Source organism: Salminus brasiliensis, chromosome 1 (assembly GCF_030463535.1).
Source record: "Salminus brasiliensis chromosome 1, fSalBra1.hap2, whole genome shotgun sequence".
Classification (NCBI taxonomy): domain Eukaryota; kingdom Metazoa; phylum Chordata; class Actinopteri; order Characiformes; family Bryconidae; genus Salminus; species Salminus brasiliensis.
Window position 1 is genome coordinate 93,077,775 of NC_132878.1, and position 23,335 is coordinate 93,101,109.

The 23,335-nt window shown below is 41.5% G+C and overlaps 1 protein-coding gene across 2 annotated transcripts in view; it reads right to left on the bottom strand.

The window, feature by feature from the left end:
• The window catches only part of rftn1b (raftlin, lipid raft linker 1b), a 123,300-nt gene that overhangs the window by 8,642 nt on the left and 91,323 nt on the right, over nucleotides 1-23,335 (bottom strand). For both annotated transcript variants that reach the window (XM_072692439.1, XM_072692438.1), the window contains exons 7-8: nucleotides 15,217-15,320; nucleotides 1,912-1,987 (exon numbers count right to left, since the gene is read on the bottom strand). In XM_072692439.1, coding sequence (XP_072548540.1) covers nucleotides 1,912-1,987; nucleotides 15,217-15,320 — 180 coding nt within the window. The remainder of the gene's footprint in view (nucleotides 1-1,911; nucleotides 1,988-15,216; nucleotides 15,321-23,335) is intronic.

A 23,335-nucleotide genomic window follows, 5' to 3' on the forward strand; every position in this document is an offset into this window, starting at 1 on the left:
GGAACGCACTTCACGAGACAATAAAGAAATATTGAGGAAAATCAACAACAAACAGCTTTTCAAACAACACAGGCCCATTTGCAGCAGCGCAATAATTAATGAGCAGTGCAATTCAGAGGCTAGAGACGACAGGATCCTGTTTGAAAAAGGTGCGAACACTTCTCCGAAGCCTTTGAAATCCTTCAAAAACACTCCTGATTAAAGACATCACCACTCCAGTGACCCTAGATCTTCTGAATGAATCATCTATGGAAGACATTTTGGTCAGAAAATCTGGAGTCACTGGGGTGATGAGTTTAAATTCACCTCATATCTTCATGAAATACAGACCCACTAGGGCAGCGATCCACAAGATATTTGATAGATTTTTGGCCTGGTCCTGTCCTTGTCTGCTGTGACAAAAAAAAAAGTATCATGAATATCTATATTATAGTGATTTGCTTATTTGACAGCTGTTTATGAGCAATGTCATTTTTAATGTTGCTTTTCATTCATAACTAGACTACCTTATGCTACGCTCAGGTTCCCAAATTGGCCTGAATCTGATTTACGGCCCAAATCAAATCGTTTTCTTTGGTTGTTTGAATTGTCTTCTTAATATGTCTCATATAATATGGTATCTGAAATGAACCTGAGTAGATCAGACTGCTGAATGCTGAGTGTTTACCCAACAAGCACAGCTGTACTCCACCTTTCCTTACATTGTCCAATTTTTTTTTAGGTCCAAATCAGCAAATCAGAGCTGATCTGCTACTCTGCTCTGATGTGTGGAGGACAAACAGTAAACACCAAAATGACTGTACTAAATACTGCACTTCCTCTATAGAAAATAGAAAATGTGGTGAATTTACATGCTTGCTTTTATGGAGGAAGGGAAGCTCAGTTTTTAATAGTTTACCTGATGTGAAGAACAATGATGGCAAAGAGACCTGATCAAATTCAGTGGCAAATTGTTGACTTGACGTATACCGGATGAAAAGACCTTATCACTGTGAAGCTCTTTTTACACCTGCAGTGTGAACACAGCTTTAGTAGCTGCTCTCTAATTAGTGCTAAAGCCTCAGTCTGGAGGCTCTCAAGGACACCAAATGTAAGAGGAGTGTGTCACTGTGTCACAGCAGAGCAAAATAACTTTTGGGTTTTATGATTATTAGTTAATTTTAAGTAAAAGAACTACTCTTGTTTCCATAAAGAATCATGTTTCTAATAGAGAACCGTTAAATATGATTTAAACCGATAAAGAAATAGCTGAAGCTGAAGCACCTTCATCATTTTAAGATTGTACTAAAGGTCAATTTTTATGACAGGAATGACAATTGGTCCCAAATTACCCACATGCATTTGTTTGAAGACCACTGGTCCAGAACCTGTACCAGTTTCTGTTCTGCACCTTCTCATTTAGATTCATGGTGTCTGACTGAGGCTCTTACATTTGAATCATGTAACACAGTTAAGAGAATTTAGTGTTAGGAGTCTTGCCCAAGGATGCTTACTGGTGCAGGGAATCAAACCTCAGACTGGGTAAGGCAGTGTTGTTATCCACTACGCTACCCAATACTTGTATAAAGTACAAACAAGTGGAGCTATGTGCATTACAGTAGCAGGTACATTGGGAACAGCGCCAACACTCTGAACATTGATCTATAGCCTTTGGGTAAACTCTAAGTGTGTGTGTTTTTACAAGAATTTGGTGAAAAATCTCATTTTAGCAGCCAAATAAACATCTGAAATATATCTGTACTTCTGTTTTTTACTGAGCTTGTCTGATGTTTTGAGAGGGGATGGGGTTTCAGGCATGTTTCTTCTCCCAAAATTCAGTTATTTCATAATTCCACTTAAGCATTGAGGATGTCTCAGTGTAGATGTGTGGAGAAAAGCCTGTATAATAGACTAGACTAAGGAGTTATGCACCTTGGATTGTTTCCTCTTGAGAGGCAGTGCTGGTCTCTGGAGGAACACGATCTGCTTGGTGGACAGGCTTCCATCACTAGGGAGATAAGAGAAAGAGAGAGAGAGAGAGAGAGATGAGGAAATAGGCATTAGTTAAGGTTCAAAAATGTACATACTTGTGGGTCGTTAGCGATATTTATAATAGCTTCCTTTTTCATAGTCGTCCTGAGGCCATTTTGATTAGTTACAGTCTGCTAAACTCTCAGTAACCATTTTCCCCAAAGCGCTGAAGCTTTATTATGCTGGAAAATGCTGCTCTCAAATTATGCTCTCTCAGCTATCCTGTGATGGTCCTTCGATGTAATACTTTTGGGTACCCGAACCAGTAACACACACACCACCACCAGTTTTACATGAACACTGCAGTGTATAAATATAGAGGTAATAAGGGGTGATATGTCTTGCGAGTACCAAACAACTGTATTTGGCCCTTTTTTGGTCTAAATAAAATTTATACTTTAAAAAAAACTCATCCCAGAGTTTGTGTGGTAATGGATGGAGACCCTCTGAGGTCTGTGGTGGAGTTTGTATGAAGTAGATATGTAATATGGTCTCAAAGCTTATTTGGTGCACTGCTGAGGCCGAAAGGTATTCTCACTTATTCGAACAAACCGAATCAAAGCAAATCTGAACAAGTATGAACACTAGTTTTTAACACAGCAAGACCAAACACCTTGCTTCTGACACATTCAGAAAGATTCATAAAGCACTGTCTGTATAAAATTCTTACTGTACAGTCTTTTACATTTGTCTAACTTGCATCATGTTACACAGGTGGCAGAATGTAGTGTTAAGAGTCTTGCCCAATGACTGATGATTGATGAAGTGAGGTGGGCTTGCCTGGCTGGGGAATTGAACTCTAGTCTGTAATGGAAAGGGCTGTGTTGTTACCCACTATGCTACACAATCCTAGTTCAAAACCCCAATTTAGGCACATAATGTCATGATGAGTGGTCAATAGAAACAGCCAAAAAGGATCTACTTGAAACAGGATCTCATTAAATTAACTTACACTAAACATTAAAATGGTTAAAGTTGATGTACTGAAGTTACAATGATATCATCAACAGCAATTATATTATCTGTATATAATAATAAAGATGACTTGTTAAAGTTTGTTCTAAGATAAAAAATATTACGGTTGCACATGGCTAATAAAGGAATAACCACCAATGGATATACCTTTTCACTGCTGTCTTATTTTCCTGACAGATTTTAGCCACTTTTCTTGTTTTCTGTTATTAATGTGTCAAGGCGGGTTAGGCCAGACACTGAGGGATGAATGAAGGATTGCAGGGTCCAATGCAAGTAGTTTTATTAACAAAACAAAACAAACAAAAGGGGGCCAGAACCAGAACGTGGCAAACCAGAGGGCAAAAACTTACAGAGCTGAGACCGGGGGTTTAGCTGGGGGACCAGCTACTAGACAAGAGCGGCTAGGCCGACCCAACCTGGAACTGCTGTGTGGCAGAGGGTCGCCTAGCTGGAGCGAGAGTCGTGGGTATAACTTGGGAGCGAACGAAAGCGCCTCGCTAAATCCGTGGATGGCCGGGTGGCCTGCTCGAGAACGTGGATGAAGAGCCGAAGCTGGCCTATATTGCACCGTGAGCTGTATCAGGAACCTCTCAGGCTACCTCAAGGTCCCAAATTAGCAATTCTTAGCCGGGAGCTCAGTGTCCGAGCTCCTTAAGTACCCCCAGTCTCAGGTGAAACACATTAACTAAACAAGACATGATGAACTTAGCAAACTAGAAACACACGTGAAAACAAACGAACTAATTCACCTACATGAGCATGAAACAAGACACTGAACCGACTCAAAGAACCAAACATGAACCAAACACACATGAGCGTAAATGAGCAAGAACTGAGTCAGTGAATCAAAACAAGAACAAAAACACAACAAAAGTCCTTATGTGAGCCCGTGGGCGGCGGCTCGGGAGAGGGCGGCCCGGGAGAAGGCGCGATACCAAGGGGCTGACATAATGAATAGTATCACAGTACTGACCACCTGCTATGCTATTGTAAATACCTAGCAACACCCAATTAACAACATAGGATAACATAACAACACTTTAGCAACACAATAGCGAGACCACAGTAACACCTAGAGAATAACTTGGAATAATATTGCAAACAGCTAGCAACAACCTATGATAACATAGCAACATGTTAGCAACACCTTAGCAACACCCTAGCAACCACCTGGGATAGTATCATGAATATAAATTAATATTCATGAATATTAATGACTAAATGGTGAAACCTTATGGGCAAAGATTTGAACACTTACATTACCATGATATTCTTAGATTGACGCCTTATCAACCACATGGGATACCATAAATAACACCTAGCAACACACTAGCAATCACCTAGGATACCAAAGCAGACCTTTAGCAACATCCTTCCACCTGGGGTATAGCAACCCACCTAGCAAACCATAAGCAACCACCTGGGATACTACTACAAACACCCGGCAACACCCTACTAACAACCTATGATAACATAGCAACACTTTAGCAACACCATTGACCACCTGCTATGCTATTGTAAATACCTAGCAACACCCAATTAACAACATAGGATAACATTAGGAAGAACACTTTAGCAGCACAATAGCGAGACCACAGTAACACTTAGGGAATAACTTGGAATAATATTGCAAACAGCTAGCAACAACCTAGTAACAACCTATGATAACATAGCAACATGTTAGCAACACCCTAGTAACCCCCTGGGATACTATTGCAGACATCCCAGTAACAACATCAGTTAACATAGCAACACTCTAACAACAACCTAGGATAACAACGCCACAGCAACACGCTGTAAACACCATAGCAACCAGTTCAGGATTGGTAAAGCTTCAGAATCACCTTCAGGAAAGGCACTTTTTAACTCCTAATGAGTTGAAAATAACTGGATATTGTCTTGTAATAATGTTTGCTGTCCAGAAACTGCCCAGATGCTTCCACTGTGTCAGATCAGACTTGGTCTCTATACAGGGAAAAGTGTTGAAATGATTATCTACTCTAATCGATAGTATCAATAGTCAGCAAATACAGATGTATTATCACATGTGACGAGAATTTCACTGCTCCAGAGACATTCTTTCAGTCTGGACCATTCTCCCTCGTCCTGTACGTATAACAGCCGTGGTTTCCAGTGTGTGTTAGCCTTTCTGTAGTATCAATGTACTTAAATAACCCCACTATCTGCCAGTGAGCTATTACACCATGTGGGAGACTGGGGTTCGATTCCCAGTCTGGGTGACTATGCTGCGCTACACCAATAAGAGTCCTTGGGCCAGACTCCTAACACTACACTGGCCCACATCTGTAATACGAGTAACCTTGTAAGTCGCTCTGGATAAGAGTGTCAGCTAAATGCCATAAATGTAAATGTAAATGTTAAAGAATTTATTTACAGAATAAACTGCCCATTGCCTGCCACGTTCTCAGGCAGGGAAACGCGTAGTAATATGAGCAGCAGATTAGGAACAGTTAGGCATTCCTTTTAGAACTAGACGTCTTCATGCATCTTCATGATTTCAGGACTGCAAAGCGAGAAGCCTGGAAGTGTGTGGATTTAACCGTTCCTCCAGTGGATAAACCCCCAGACAACAGCTTTAGTGAGAGATTCTCTAGTCTGTCTGATCCTGACAGCTGAACTGTTGGAGTGGAACTCTGTTTCCATTATAGTGTCACGTATTTCAACCTTTTTTTATTTTTGAGTTTTTGAGTTTTTGAGATATCAACATCGTCTCAACTTCAGATTGTTGAGTCCAATGGTGTGATTCAGGCTCGTGTACAGCTTTTTATACAGGATGCAAGGTTTCCACCTAGCAATAGGAATGAATGGGGTGCAAACAAATTGCTCACACATGTCACATTGATACAAATACACTGGTAACACCCAAGCAACCACGTAGGGCACCACAGCAACCACATGGTAACATCTTGAGACATCACAGCAAACACATGCAATGCCACAGAAGTTGCCATTGCAACCACTAAGCAGCTCTATAGCAACCTTATCAAGCACTTATCAAATACCTTGCAACCACCTAGGATATCATAGCAACCACCTTTCTATTACCCACATAGAAAAAACATGTATAGCACCCACTTAGCAAGACCTTAGTAAGCACCTTGCAAGCACCTAGCAATACTATAGTAACCACTTTATAACACTATAGTAACCACCTAGCAGCAATCTAGTAATCACCTAAGATTCCAAAGCTACCACTTGTCAACCACCTAGCAACACAATAGCAACCACCTAGCAGCATGATAGCAACCACTTAATAAAACCATAGACACCACCAAGTAACACTAAAGTAACCATCTAGCAGCTACATAGCAAACATCTGGTATACCATAGCAACCACCTAGCAAAAACAGTATAACCCTAGTAAGAACCACATAGGAACACCCTAGCAACGTCCTGGAGGTGGGAGCTACCTAACCTATGCAACCATTTTTCAGCCGATTATTATTATTTATTTCAGCATATGCAACATTTTGTTTTAATGAATAATTTCTTTTTGAAGTTTTTTGAAGTTTTCTTTTTGAAGTGATAGATGTGTGGAGATTGTTGTCAGTGGTAACTGATGGGATGATTCTGGTGGTGTAAACAGAGACGATGTTGAGAGGGGCTGAAGACGTTTCCTTTAAAATCCCAAAATATTCATGTTTTCACTGCCTGGGACTTTCACCCTGTGGAATTTCCATATGACAGTAATGTCAAGGGAGACTAACAAGTGCATACATCCAAAAAACACAATGTCTCACTGGGTGGGATATAAAGCTCTCTCTCTCTCTCTCTCTCTCTCTACCTCTCTCTCTCTCTCTCTCTCACTCTCTCTACCTCTCTCTCTCTACCTCTCTCTCTCTCTACCTCTCTCTCTCTCACTCTCTCTACCTCTCTCTCTTTCTCTCTCACTCTCTCTCACTCTACCTCTCGCTCTCACTCTCTCTACCTCTCTCTCTCTCACTCTCTCTCTCTCTCTCTCTCTCTCTCTCTCTCTCTCTCTCTCTCTATCTCCCTCCCTACCTCTCTCTCTTTCTCTCAACCTCTCTCTCTACCTCTCTCTCTCTTTCTCTCACTTTCACTCTCTCTCACTCTACCTCTCTCTCTCTACCTCTCTCTCTCTCTCTCAACCTCTCTCTCTACCTCTCTCTCTCTTTCTCTCACTTTCACTCTCTCTCACTCTACCTCTCTCTCTCTACCTCTCTCTCTCTCTCTCTCTCTCTCTCTCTCACTCTCTCTACATCTCTCTCTCTTTCTCTCTCTCTCACTCTCTCTCACTCTACCTCTCTCTCTCTACCTCTCTCTCTCTCTCTCTCACTCTCTCTACCTCTCTCTCTCTCACTCTCTCTCTCTACCTCTCTTTCTCTCTCTCTCTCTCTCTCTCTCTCTCTTCCTCTCTCTCTCTCTCTCTCTCTCTTTCTCTCTCTCTCTCTCTCTCTCTCTCTTTCTCTCTCTCTCTCTCTCTCTCTCTCTCTCTCTACCTCATAATGAGACAGTAGGAAAGATAAGCTCTTGGGCCGCTGCCGTGCGGCTGGCTTTGAGTTTCTGGAACACCTCAAATAAAAAAAGGCCTCAAGAGCAGCGCAGAGAGCAAGAGTTTACACACACACACACACACACACACACACTTATATACACACTTCAAAACTGTGTGTGTATCCGCACACACTTCAAATAAGGTCTGTAATCCTCGGAGGACTCGGAGTTGTGTTTCTAAACATTCTTCATCTCTCTCACGCTCCCTCTCTCCCTTCCTCAGCCTCTTCTCCCTTTCATTCTCTCACTTTCTCTCTCTACACGTAAGCTCTACTCTCTCTCTCTCTCTCTCTCTCTCTCTCTCTCTTTCTCTCACTCTCTCGTTCTATTTCTATCTCTCTCTACCTCCCCGCTGTATGTGTATCCCTAATTCCGGACCAGAAAAGCATTTAGGGGGTCTCTAACGTTGGGGAGCTCAGAACAAATCCTGCTCCTGACTTTACCTTACACACACACACACACACACACAGACACACATGCACACACAGCAGTCTCTGAGAGCGCCCTAGCTGCGAGATTTCACAACAATCCGCCAACATCAAATGGGCTTTAGATCACTGGTACAGGCTGACGATCAACACCAAATGCTTCGTTTACCCCCCACTTCGCCGCTGCCTGTTCACTCCCTCCTGACGGAGCCAGATATCTAAACCGAGAGCTTCCTGCTTTAAAAAAAGGCAAAGAGTGAAAAACAGGACTTTTGGAAATAAATAGACAAGCGCCAGCCCAGTAAAGTATCGCATATCATGGAAAAACTGAAATTTCTTGGGAAATAACCGCTAGTATAAACTGCTCTGTAATTATTGGACGTTTTTAAAATGTGCCATTCACTTTATACAGTCCACTAAACTGCATAACAGCCTCTTTTAAATTCTTCATTTACATATACACATTTACATATAACCGCCCATTCACCTTACAGACGTTAAGGAGCTCACTCAGCCAGACTCAACTTTTCAATGACCAGTTATTGAACACAAATTGTAACCCTGTAAAGTCAGAGAGTTTTTTTTATTTCATTAAAATAGTTCTCTGAAATCACTATTAAATAATATAGAAATAATATCATACAAAATAAACTAAATAATAATTAATTACACAAATAAGAAAATAACAGATACATGTTAATTATTCACAAATTATTGAAGCAAAATCTAAAAGCCAATTAGAGTACAATACATTTTTGTTCGGGTATCATACTAATTGTTCTATATGTTGTAAAAAACTGCTGTTATTTCTTTCTTTGTTGAATGATTGATTAGAAGGTCAAATAATGTTTTGGGCATTTCTTTGTATTTAAGGATGAAAAAATACTGTCTAAGAAAAACTCAAATAACACAAAAAACAACCCAAAAACCAGGGCTGCTGACCATCGATCTGCTGTGATCTAGTGGTTGCTGCAGATGCAGACTGTACATTGCATACTGAACGTACTGCACATATTTGTTCTGTATCATGACAATAGAATAATATTATATATAATATTATTTAAAAATATATATATAATATTAAAATAATGTTAAATAATACTGCACTTTGTTTGATTTAACACAAATCTGTACATGCACTCCTAAAATGAAGGTGCTTTAAAGGGTTTTTTGAGCAATGCTATAGAAGAAACACCTTTGTTTCCATAAAGAACCATGTTTGCCATAGATGTGTCAAGCATGTGTTTTTACACTTATTTACATCAAGTGATAGTTTTTCAGAAACCTTTACAAATATCTTCACACACACACACCGACACCTCTATTACAAACTTGTATTATTATAGAAACCAAAAGTGGTTATTATATGGCATTGCTCAAAGAACCCTTTAATTTCCAAGATGTACTTATCTCTCTCTATATAACATAAACCATATAACATATCTATTCTATGTATATCATCACTGTCAAGCTAAAACCTTGCATCTTCATTTTTGTATTTTTTGTGAATCTAGCAGTGGTTTGTTACATTGTCTCAAAATTGAAGAATGAATGGACCAATAGGAATGCGCCAAAATGGTTTCTCTGTGACTGTGATGATTTCGATAGTGAAATTATTTCTTTTATATATATATATATATATATAATTTTTTTACACTTGTAATAAGCAATACTATTAATATTTAAAATATATATGCAGAGTAGACTGGGCCTGGGATTGAAACATACAAAAATGCATATAATAAGAAAACTCAGCCTCTCCAGTTTAACATGGAGTCTGTTGATTTAAATTTAAAATTTCAAGTAAATAAATAGTTTACAGACAATGTTTTATGAACTTGTCAAAAGTACTGTGTAATACCTTTTGAACTCTGCAGTGCACCAAATATGCTTTAAACAAACCCCTACAAAGTCCTCTAAAGAGTGTCTACATTCATATTTTTAACAGATGGACTGCTGTTTTGACTCATGGGTGTGTTTCATCATGTCTTTAGCTCTAAATTGGTATTTTGTTTAATACTTTCTATAATACTTTCAAGTCTTAATCCAAAGGTTAGCTCTACATGAGATTCAACTCCATATGGCTTCTTTAATCAGCAACATTACTGTAGGGCACCATTTGTAAGTCTACATGATAGCTACAGTACATAGGCTTTTAAACAACAACTGATACATATACATTTATGAAGGCTCATTCTGAAAAGCATCAGCTGTCAAACCACTTTCCGAGGTGAAATGCCCACTTCTCTAACCTTTAGTGCATGGCTACCCCATTAGTGCATACTGGCCATAGTAACACATATAGCAATTAAATATTAATGCACTGCGTTTTTGATGTTTTATAAAAGCAGCAAGCCACTCGAGGCCAAGTGTTACAGTGATTTTACATCACTTGGGGTTTTGAGAAAACCATGGCCTCTTGTGAAAGATTGCTTTGGAAAATCAAAAGACAGATAAAATCAGATATACATAAAACCAGTAAGCTCCATTAGACCAGAGTCCCCAGCTGGCTGATAATGTCCATATACATTGATATCTGGTTGAATGCAGGTGGTGACATTAAGAGTCTTAGTCTTAGATTTAGTTGTGAACTATGGTGACCAAAGCCTAACGTATGCTAAACATTAAAATTTTAATTTCGGTACAATGTGAATTTCTAATATAACTGGACATTAATATGTTGTTGGTTATTAGTCATGATGTTAACCACAATTCAACATCTGCCTAGAGATGGAGCTTGATATTAACCCGATGCTTGTATGTATTTTTGACAGATACGTGACAAAATGTACAACATTGGATTTTGATATCCACACGATTATTAATATATTAATATTATATGCTACAAACTACCACTGATGCAACGTCACTGGGCAACCAAAGTGCCAGGAACCCTGCTCTGATGCATCGGGTAGCAGATGCCTGTGTTGGCCAATATCACACTGAAGTCCTGGAGAAGAGAGCGAGCCATCCACCCCCCCCACTCAGAGAGAGCACAGCCAATTGTGCTCTCTCTGGCTCTGGTTGCTGATGACAGACTGCATGACCCGGGCTTCGAACCAGTGATCCTCAGGTCATAATGGCAGTGCATTAGACTACTAAAATTAACTAAAACTAAAGTTAGTTAATAGAGTCCAACATCTTTCTCACGTCATATTGACAACTGGTGCCTAAGGTAAAGTCAAATCCAGCCAGAGCTGTAATGCTCACAACAACTGCTCATTCTGAGCTTTGGTCCAGAATAAAGGAACAGCAACTGTGTCCTGTGATTGTGAAGCATCCTCCCTTTGAAATATGGACACACTGAAATCTTAAGATGGTTTGAAATGGTCAATTAAACCTCCTCCTAAATTACCAGAGCAGTGCTGTAATAAAGAGCCAGCAACTTCCTCCCAACTATGAAATGTGAAGGCTCTCCTGAATCTGGGACAGCTTTGATTAATTAGCTGTATTGGTTGGTGTGGTGTTGTGGCATTTCGTGAAAGTTTAAAAACAGGCCTGTAATTAATCAGAGGAGACCTGAGAAGGGTTGGAAAGCCTGATGACGTTCAGCTTGGGGGGGTATGGTGGGGCGCTCGGGGATCATGTGCTGAGGTGACAGATGGAGACTGCGTGGCTAACGTCTACACCTAGCGTCGCCGGGAGCATCCAGGTGCCATTACATGAATCATCAATTTGCTCCACTGACGTTCCATTACACTGAACAAACAGGCCACACGGTTACCCTCTAATGCTGAAGCACGCATTACACCTGACTGAACGGTGCATTTACGACAGCCCCAAGCCTTTTGACTTGCAGACTTTTGACAGTCTACTCTCCAGCATGCTGGAGCCCACTAAGGCTCTATGAAACCTGAGCCGAAGATCAATCATTCATGTTACTCTCTACAAACATGTTACATGCTACGCACCTGTGACCCCACTGCTTCCAGTCGAATAAGCTGCTGTTAAAACTGCCGAGACTTGTGACACCTGTGTGCATTGTAAACCTCACTGGTGCTGAATGAACTCATACAGTGCTCATTCCAGTGCCATTTGCTCCATGCAGAGTTACACTGGGAAGAAATGCAAAGTGACAGTTTTGCTTTGAGCGTGCATAAATCCAGAATCAACGCCTGAGCTGAGTCTAATACAAACCCCAGAGCCTTTCACTACTCATCTGTTTTGATCCAGGCTGTGACACAAAGGAAACGAAGTCAAAGGGTGACTGAAAGCTTCTTTTCAATGCAGCTCCAAAAATGCCTCGGAATACGATGTTTCTACATTGACTTCCATTGTTTCCAATGTTGTTTCCTTCTCTTGTAAAATTGGCTTTGTTGCATGACAGCAACGGCAGTGTACACTATATGTCCAAATGTTTGTGGACACCTCTTCAAATGAATGCATTTAGTTACTTTAAATTGCACTCAACGCTGACACAGATGTGCAAATGCACACCTACAGCTTGTCTAGTCCATATAGAGGAGTACTAATAGAATAGGACTTTCTGGAGCAGATAAACTCCCCTCTGTTCTGTTTAACCAGGAATTATAGATGACAGGGTTAACAGGGAGGTGACAGTAGAGACAGTTGCCCAAACATAGGCCGGATAAACTCTGCTTCCAAAGTATGTTTGATTTTGAAGTAACAATGAATAGTAGAAGTAGGTGTCCTGATACTTTTGTCCATATAGAGTGTTAACATTATTTGGATATTATATATTTGGATTATATATATATATATATATATATATATATATATATATATATATATATATTCTCTGGATGAATGAGCAAGTGTCCTGATACTTTTGTCCATAACATGTATATAGTGTATATATGTATATGTATACGTACATGTATATATTTTCATAACATCATTGGACATGCTCACATCAATGTGCTTGGTAGAGAATGCTAATTCTGTCATGTCACCTAACAGAACCCTTTCTGGCAGCCTTATTTTAAAGAGTGCAAATGATTCAAGAACCACTGTTCTATGTTATCATGCAAGGAACCTTTCCTAGCAGCATGATAATAAGAAGTTCAACAGTGCCTCTATTCAGTGTTCACAATTCACACCCAAATGTTTCAAACCCCAAAATTCAGTAAACTGTTGAGTGTTGAGCACTACAATGCCTTTTGGTATCGGTATCTAAATCAACCCACTTTAGGAGCCACCCAGAGCTGCTCTTTTCAACCATCCAGCATATGTTTGCATCTTGCCCAAAACCAACTGGGAAAAACAATTCCTTTTATGGGCTTTATGACCGAGGGTTAACATCTGTGATGACCAGCAGGTGACCCTCCTTGACCGGTATGCTGGACAGAGTGCAGCTGTGGAGCATCAGCAATCGATTAGCTTCAGCCATGCCCTTTCTTTTACACTGTTTGGACAGGTCCAACCTTGTGAGTAGAATATCTTCACACTGAATTTATTGTGGAGTTACCTTAGATTGTTCTATATAGCAGCAACCAGGAATACACTATTGTCAAAGAGCCTGTAATGCAAACTGGTCTTCAGGGATTCTTAGACGGTCCATGTTTTTACTCTGTTCCTAGTTATTGAGTCTGGTTGGAGCAAATTTCTGGACCATTTGGGGGTCCCTGAGGACTGATTTGAGAACAATCGTCCAGGGGCTTTGCATTCCAGAAGCTTTAGAGCCAAAAATTGTTCAACTTTCTTTTACACTGTTTAGACAGGTCCAACCTTGTGAGTAGAATATCTTCACACTGGATTAATCCTGGATGTTTTTTTTCTGTGTTTACTGTGCAATACGAGTCCTATTTGCTTATCTTGTACTGCATTGGTTCACATACTGGCCGTCAGGGATTTTCAAGTAAAGGCAAATTTCTGGACCATTCAGGGGTCCCTGAGGACTGATTTTTTTTAACAACAGTTCAAGGGTTTTGCACTCCAGAAGTCCAGAATCTTCTGGGTCAACAACTGTTGAACTTTCTTTTACACTGTTGGGACTGTGTCCAACCTTGTGAGTAGAATATCTGCACTGGATTTATGCTGGATGTTTCTTTCTGTGCCGCAAAACACTATTTAAGTCTATTTAAGTCTAGTCCCACACAGACACACATACAGAGCCAACAGTACCTTCCTCACAACTGAATTTCTGTTCTCATTCTCTATCCATCTCAAAGAAAACAATAGCACACACAATCATCCTGACAAAATGCATCCTCATCTTTTCAACACTGAGCGAAAACTGCAGTTTGATACAACAATTCACACGGTGAACCTGAGCCTCATTTGCATGTGTACATGTGCCTATTTCACTTTCAGCCCTGTGTCTTTTACGAAACTGACAGTATTCTCAGAAATGTCTGGAGATGTTTTCAAGCGTGGAGGCAGTTTCTTTTTGTGGAAAGTCAATGGGAAATGTTAACTCTGCATTGAGTGCAAGGAGGTGTAGTGGAAAACAGAGAGGCAGGTGGCTGAAGGTGTAGGCCAAAGGCGTGTTTCTTCATTCTGACACTGTGAGGTTCCTGTACTGCCTCTGGGAAAGCCCCTTTATCTCAACTGACAAATCAGCATTTGCATACCAGAAACCACTCTGTCAGGTACAACATCCCACAGCTGGGATACCTGCTAGCAGCAGTGTGGAGGATGTACCTCCCTGCTGAAAAAATAAGGTTTTGGGCAGCTCAGCTTCTGACCAGCATAGATTATCTATTTGTTTGAGTTTTGATAGTTTCGTTTATGGTTTGTTAGCTGGTTCTACCAGCATGACCACAACTAATCCACCAGCATGACCAGCTGGAGACCAGCTAAACTATTCAATTCAAACAAGAACTTACCCTGTCGGCCAGGTATGCTGATCTAACGTCATGTCCAGCTGGCATATCTGTCACTGTACTATGAAAACAATGTACAGAGAAATGTGTCCTCTGCATTTGACCCGTCTGTGGTGGTGAACACACACTAGTGAACTAGGGGCAGTGAGCACAAACTCACTCCCAGAGGGGTGGGCAGCCAACTCCAGAGCCCAGGGAGCATAGAGGGTAAAGGGCCTTGCCCAACAGTCAAGTGGCAGCTCGCAGAGCCTGGGTATTGAACCCACAACCCTCTTATCAATAGCCTAGAGCTCTAACTGCTCAGCCACCACTGCCCCCCAACAACATAATCCAGGTTTTCCCCTGGATGACCAGCCTTTTGACCACCTTGCCCATCAAAAATCAGCCTAGACCATCTGAAATCTCTTTCCCAGTCATATTCCCAGTGTCTGAAAACACACAATGGCCTAAAAAGCACTTAGCGACGTCTAGTGTTTCCATACCTGTTGGTCTTGATAATCGGTGTGGGCAGTACACAGGTCAACCTCCATCCGAATGAAGCCAGAGACTGCAGGAGAGGGATGTAGTCCGTCTTCACCTGCACGCCCTGTAAGAAAAATACATACAAACATACAGAACTGAACGTCATGACTTCCCAAACGCGGTATGAATATGCCAGAACTGTGAGAACATCAAAGGTGTCAAATTCTGAAAGAGACGTTAATCAAAGCGAAGCGCTGATCTGGGTGTGATTTCAATGGGGCTCATAAAGACAGATGTTAATATAAAAGATGTATTGTATGGAAGCTGCAGAAATAAAACTGGGATCTTATTCAGAGAGCCTGTTTAATGAGTTGTTTTTCAGCCGTTTAGAGATGTCGTTGGGTTTTTTTTTGTGGGAGAGCTGGCTGGTGCGCTCATCTTGATAACACAGGAAAAGCAGTGCGGTTTAACTGCACCTGCCCCAGAGGAAACCATGTCGCGTGTCAGCCTTGTGCTCAGGCACACACACACTCACACACTTGCACACAAAATGATGACACTCACAGTTACGCGCCACAAAGCACTGTCACAGATTTGCACAGATGCTCTCAGACAGATGTGATTCTATTGCGGAAACTGTAACGGTTCCATAGCCTATGCTGAACCCTGGCCACTTTCAGGACAAGTAGCCTCTTGATGTAATGAGTTATCCTGAACTTACTGGCTTACTCGCTCAACTCACTTTTATTTGTTAACGGAAGGGTGGAAAAGGGCAGGAGGAGGTACGAGCACACGCCTTTGGGTTCAACCTGTATTCTGGGAGAGAAATAGGTAGCTATTTCCTTTTAAACAGTCAAATATCAGGTTTTCAAAGAAGGACGCCAAAGTTCCTCCATCCCCTAAGAAACCAAGCCCCTGGTTTACAGTCAGTGTACCAGTTTTGCCCCCACCACCACTCATGCCAGACCAGCGGCACACCCTCTTACCACTGCTACCTGTTTAATGACCATGTTGAAACCTGGGTGGACTTTTGGCTGTCTGTCACTATAAATATCACCACTATTAGCCATCATTACTCTGACCATCACTGCCATGACTATATTAAGTTCTACTACACCATGATTATTTTATTATGATTATGATCAGAGCAGTTCAACAGTTTTTAGATGGTTTGGTGACTTTTATCAATAATTTATAAATAGCTCTGATCAGAGGAGGACGGGTCGGGTCCCTTGTGAGTCTTGGTTCCTCCCAAGGTTTCTTCCTCCAGCTCTGAGGGAGTTTTTCCTTGCCACTGTCACCGTCGGCTGCTCACTGGGGGTCTTTGATTCTTCATGTCTTCTTACATTATTATTATTTTTTTGTCTTTTACTAATTACTGATTGTGTAAAGCTGCTTTGTGACGACAACAGTTGTAAAAAGCTATACAAATAAATTTAACTTGACTACTGTACATAGCAAAAGGTGGGATGCATCTAATCTGTGCCTAAAACAGTGCACATAAAGCTTAGTAAATCAAATCAACTGTATAGAAAAGGTGTGTTTCCTAGCCATGGCAAATGTCATTCAGTTTTTCAATTCTGTAATTTAATTTTAATTAAAATAAATATTAGCTTATTTTCATAAAAATAAGCAGATGCCAAACGAAGACACAAAAACACATTCCTGAAGCTCATTAGCTGAAATGTTAATGGTGCAATGTGCAGCTGAACTCACAGACTACTGAGTCACAGTTGCAACACCCTATCTAGCCGAGCTGCCCTTTCGCCCGGGCTGCAGCGCATAGTTGTGGACATTGTGGTAAAAGGCTGAGGCAGACTTCAGAGGCTTAAGGGCCCTGCTGGAGCAGGCTCTGTTATTTACATTGGCCTGAGCTGTGGAGGCTGCCCAGAGGGAGTGTAGATAAGGTAGGGGAAGGGTTTGTGTTGGACCCAGGCCCAGTGGTGTGCTGTGTGTTAAAACAGCCAGACGCATGAGCTAAGGAGAACTGTGGATGCCTTTTTCACTGCCTTTTCATCACTCTTTCAGTACGGTGGACAATAAAGCACAGCAGAACCAATACCACTGGAGTTTCACATTTCAAGTGTGATAATGAACAGAATTTCCTTTTCAAACGCACTGTGCATTGATGCATTTATCATCAGACAAACAATATTTTGCATTCCACAGTACATTAGCCGTTCCTTCGAAGCATGACTAAAAACTGCTGGGTACTTTTGTATTGACCATACAATTCCCATCTACTTTATCAGGAACATCTCCTTTTCATGGGGCTTTAAAGAGTATTATTGCTAGTTTGAGGGTGATCCGCTAAACAGAGGCCAAAAATTGTGGACAGAAACTAAAGGGGTGGACCACCTGACTAAAAAAACTAAAGAGGACCACCAAGATACCAAGTTACAGCAGATACCAAGTTACCAAGTTATAGCAGAATCTTTCATCAACAGCCCACTCTGACCTCTGATCTAAGTGTTGGGCTTGGTGGACAGGGGTTAGCATGGGCACTCTGACTGGTCTCAGGTATTCCTTCACTTAACAATCCACAATAACATTTCAGAGACCTCTGCTACAGTTGACCTTCTGTCATTTTGATCCCTGATGGGAAGGCCTTCGTCAAGCGGTTCAGGTCTTCACGCCTAACCATTTCTCCTTGTTCCCAAGCAATTGTTCAGTTGCTGTCAGACATACAGCCTTCACATGCAGGCCTTCACACTGCACTGCAAGGTTATTTGCTTCATCTATGTTGTGGCGCATCACTGTATATGAACATTATGATCTAGAAGTTCTTCTTGAAACCACATATAGAAACACAAGGATAGTAAAAAATATGTTTTATACTTTTGCATCTATCACACAATTACTGTACACTTTCTACCATGTAGAGCAGAGGCCGGAATTTAGCACAGTTGGCTGATTTCCCTGCTCTAACAGACCTAGTAAACCAATTAGTAGTCTTAATAACAGATGAGCTGAATCAGTTGAAGCAGGGAAAGCACAAAACTGCAGGAATCCAGCCCTTCAAGACTGGAATTGCCCATCCCTGATGTTCAGGCCTGAACCCCACCTGACCCACAGCACCAGAAGTCAGTTCAGCTGTCCTGTTTTTTGGCCAAACAAAATAAATATAAATATCTGTTGGCTGCACTACACTGCTAAAACTGCTAAAAACTGCTGTTTTAGTTTAGTGTTTTTATTTCTTTCAATTTGCTTCAAATTCCTGATTGATGAATCCTCTAGTTACACAATGCCACCAGAGCTCTGGTGTTGCTCTGGTGAGCTCTGGGAGTTGAAGGCACATAAAACCAACTAAACTGTACATCACTGTACATCTGAACACAAAACGAACTACCAGTTCTGTTACACCAGCTAACAGAAAATAGCCTGCATCACAGTGATGCGGGGCTATCCTACTCATCCAGAGAATGGGTGGGTAGGATGGCTTTCTAGGAACCAGGCAGATGATAGAGCCAATGCTCTGATTTACATTGCATTAATAGCATTATCCAGAGTGACTTGCAAGGTTACTAGTATTACAGTACAGAGGTGGGCTAATGTAGTGGTAGTATAGTACAGTCACCCAGACCGGGAATCGAACCCCAGTCGCCCACGTGGTATGATAGCTCAATGGCTGGTAGTGGTGTTATCTGTTACACCACATCATCAACCATGATGAACATTGCAGTTTTATTTACCAAGCGTCCATTTGCCAAGCACTCCAGTGCAGATTAGGAGGCGAAATGGGGAGGATGGTTAGTGCAAGCAGAAAAGCTAAAACAAGGGAACAGGCAGGGTAATATCTGTTCAAAGTGAGACCCCTGACACCCAAAGTAGTCCAAACCCAAGCAGTTAGGTCCCTTTGGCTTTGGACATACAGACGCAATTACCCATTACTGGCCACTTTAACAGAAACCCATACCTTCCAGGCTCACTGGACTATATACAGTAGGTGTACAATTACAGACTGTACCCCATCTGTCATATCACCCTCTACCACATTCATCATCAGTCATTTTTATTATTCTGGTGATGGCCTATTCACAGCGCAGGGATTTACATCCATCAGTGTCATTGCAGGGTTTCGATTGGGTCCACCACCCAAAAATATCCGTTCCAGAGGAGCTTTGTGGTCAGAAACTTTGCCCTAATAAAGAGCTCGAGAATGGCTAACACAAACTGTGCTTTATCAGATGGGCTCCAGGCTCTAACTGTATAGCAGCAAGGTAGAGCTACAAGCTAGCTAGCGATCTGATGAAGCAGCCAGTGAGTGTATATGAGCATTTCTTCCCCTTTGATTTCCCCCTTAAAAAAATATCTGGGAACTCAAGGATAGTGAGGGTTGACCTTGTGCAATCAAGTTACAGTAGAAAGTCAGATAAGAGGAGATATACTGTATGGACCTCACTAAGTAACTAAAGAGCTTCAATATTTTGCGGCAAACAACCTCTGACCTCAATTAGACCTCTTTTTAAAACTTGGCTATCTTCTGCCTCTGAGTCCAGTAGACTACATCCGTGTGGACTCACGCAGGGCGAGTGAAAATTGTTCTTTGAAAATGTGAGTCACGTGTTTTTTTCACCTCTGCAGGAGTCAGGGAGGACACCATTGCCAAAGGACATGTTTTAATGATCTTTCTGCCTTTCTGATATCACACTGGCCCCACGTCTGAAACGACCTTCAAACTTTGCTTTCAGTATATAAGTGAAGTAAAGTGAAATTAGAGAGGGGCTGCTTTTTTTACCCCTTAAAACCCTTAAACCCCTTAAAGGGTAAAGGTACTACTACTATTTTGTTCACCAGATTTTGTGGCGTGCCACAGGGATCTATTTTAGGGCCTGCGAAAGTGACTAGTAAATTCCAATAGTAATGAAGTGTGGGCCTACATACAGGGTTTAAGGGGTTAATAGGTATTCAAACACAAGTTCACACAAACTCAGACATACACACTCGTCTCACACGTGTCCGCTCTGTGACTCTGATCTTCAAAGAATCCTTATTGGAGTCCTGATGTCACAACTTTAGGCCTAATCTAATCTCAGATCTAACACAGTTTCCTGGGACTGATAAGGGGTATTACATTGCCCACCACAATGCACAGCCTTTATATAGCTGTGACACACTGTACTGTGCTAACAACATTAGCGCTGGCAACTTTTCTCAGTCTGGCTGGCCGTTTGAGCCCAGAGCAAGGAATCGGATTTACACTATTTTCATCTTACCCTGATCACTCCAGACATGTTTGGTGTCTAGGATTTGGTTCCTTAGTTTTACACTGGAGCTATGAGGCTAATACACAGTAGTTATAACAAAAGCAGTAGTAATGGCAACGAGTACTTCACCAATTAGCACTGTGCTAAACATATAGCCACATTATGACCTGCTTTGAACTGTGTGGAGTTGTTAGATGTTCATCTCTTGTTAATCAGACTTGTTTATGTGGTTAAACATTGATGAAAAGAATGCTGCAAGGCTAAAAACAGCAGTAGTGCCATCTTGAAGCTGTATGTAATAACAAACTTCTGAGTATATACCATTCCCTGATGTGCTTAGAGTAGACTGAGGATTCACAACCAAGGTAAACAAACAGCACTTTTTTCTTTATTAAATTTGACATTATAATGTAATATGATTTCAGTTGTGTTGCTTTATGTTGACATAAGCTGCATTTCAAGCTATAACCCAGATAGCAGGTACTTTAGGGCCAAATACAACCCAGTAAAGGTACTTACAAGTCAACTGCGGCAATGGCTAGTTTATTGTAGCCAAAGCCTGGCCCAACTGTAGCCAGCTCTAGCTATGTTTGGGCCCCCAGGTTTGTATATCATCACTGTCCTTCTGCCCATACTGTTGGGACAAGGTAAAGTGGTGATCATCCAATATCCTGATCTCACTAATGCTCTTGTCACAATGCAATCAAATCCTCACAGCAATGCTTCTCCAAAATCTACTAGAAAGCCTTCTTCCCTGGACAGTAGAGACAGTTATCCAACAAAAGCAGGATAAACCATTGTTAATACTCTAACCCAGAAGAAACAATGAATGAGCAGGTGTCCCAATACTTTTGCCCATATAGTGCATGGAATTTTTGAGTGACAGTGACAATATAGTAAGGTGCGTATCTCTACCTCCATACATACAGAGACATACAGGAGCGCGGTATAGTATGGTATAGTATATACAGTATATGCACACAGTCATATCAGATTATTATGACCGGTTTGAAATGAACTTGGCTCAATCTGGAGTCCATCTGTTTCTCTACATACTCTGTTGTTAACCTCCTTTCACCCTGTTCTTCAAAGGTCAGGACCCCACAGGACTGACCACCACAGAGCAGGTAGTATTTGGGTGGTGGGTCATTCTCAGCACTGCAGTGACACTGACTGACGTGGTGGTGGCGAGTGTGTGAGCAGTGGTCTTGGGCTGGTGGTACGAGTGGATCAGACACAGCAGTGCTGTTGGAGTTCTTAAACCTCTTAGCGTCACTGCTAGACTGTACATAGTCCACCAAGCAGAAATATCCAGCATTCTGTGGGGGACAGCGTCCTGTGAGCACTGATGAAGGACCAGAGGATGATCCACACCAACAGATGTGCAGCAACAGATCAGCTTTTGTCTCTGACTTTGACCGATTGATATTATTTAACATCTAAAACCACCAATGAGATACAAAACCTGGACTCAAACCTTCTCAAATCTATCATAAACCACAGTCATAAAGCACAATATTTATGACCATTTCGTGTTATAATGTTCTGTGAGGGAGCTTTTAGGGTCATTAGACTCCTTTCACCACCACTGTGAACAATTCTGACCTGGTAGGTTTCTCCAGAAGGAACGCTTATATACCAAACCTACTTGGAATGACTTGGGTACATTATTTCATTCATTTCATCTTCTCATCTGATTCGTCCTGGTCCAGAGCCCATCCGGGCGCAAAGCAGGAATACCCCCTGGACAGGGCACCAGTCCATCACAGGACGTTGATTACATCTTTACCAAAAATCCATTAAAAATTCTCCTTTAAGGCCTTGGTCAGTTCAGACTACCTGGAGTTCAGTAGGGCAGAGCATCAACACGGCAGAAGTAGGGGATAAAGGGCACAGCTGATTACAGAGGGACACTAACATGGCACACACAGCAGAGCATTAGACGTCTGCATAGATAAACCAAGACATTCTGAAAATACGAGTGCAGTTCTTTTTTAGTGGAAACGCACAGATGCACAAGAAAATCACTCCATGAGCATAGATTGAATTCTGCAAATGTAGCCTTCGGATGCCTCAGGCAGACAGATCATTTTTAGTAGTCTGTGGATTTCTTCCAAAGATATCTCCAGGCCCAGCTCCCGCTGTGTTTATTAGCAGTATGTTCCGGAATCGGGCTCCATAGATATTGAGGGGGTCGTTTTCTTGTTAAATGCTGCAATCTTTGCTCTCTTCGCTTTCCAGAACCTGGTGAGAAGACCACACCTCTAACACAGGCAAAGTGGTGATTACACTCTAAGAAAAGCATGTTCCTGGCCTTCTCAACACCTTTCTAGCTTCGGTGGTGGCAAAATGTGTGCCACTAGCAAAGCTCCTGGTAAAGCTCCGCCACAGTTTCAGCTTAGTTTCAGATCGTCTTTAGTTAGACAGCTTTTTTAGCTTGGGAGCAACAAGGCTAATGTAGCTAATGTGTAATGTAAGCATACATCAACCATTTAGCATCATGCAAACTGCACGTCTAAATCATCACACTATTTACATGATGTAATCTCAAGTTAATTTGAGATTTACAAGTAGAGAAATTATGATGCAAGGCTAAGAACATTAGTAGCTAGCAGGGGTGTGGTCATGAGTTCATTCCATAGCGATGCCATAGCCATCCGTTGCCAGGAGTCCAAGGCCTGCTTCTCTTTGGGTGGGTAGGTGAGGGAACACAGGCATCTATTAGCTGGTGTTACACAATTGGCAGTTAGTGGTCTCCTCCAAGCGTGTTGAGCTACAACTACCTGAACCCACAAAAAATGGGTAAAACATTTTTTAGAATGTATCTTTTCTAAGCTACAGTTCGTTTGCTCAGTTAGCAGCAGTTTTGAAGTTTAAAGCTTGGCCCAAATTTTTGGGATTTTTATAGCTAACTCCATTAGTTGGTGAGCAG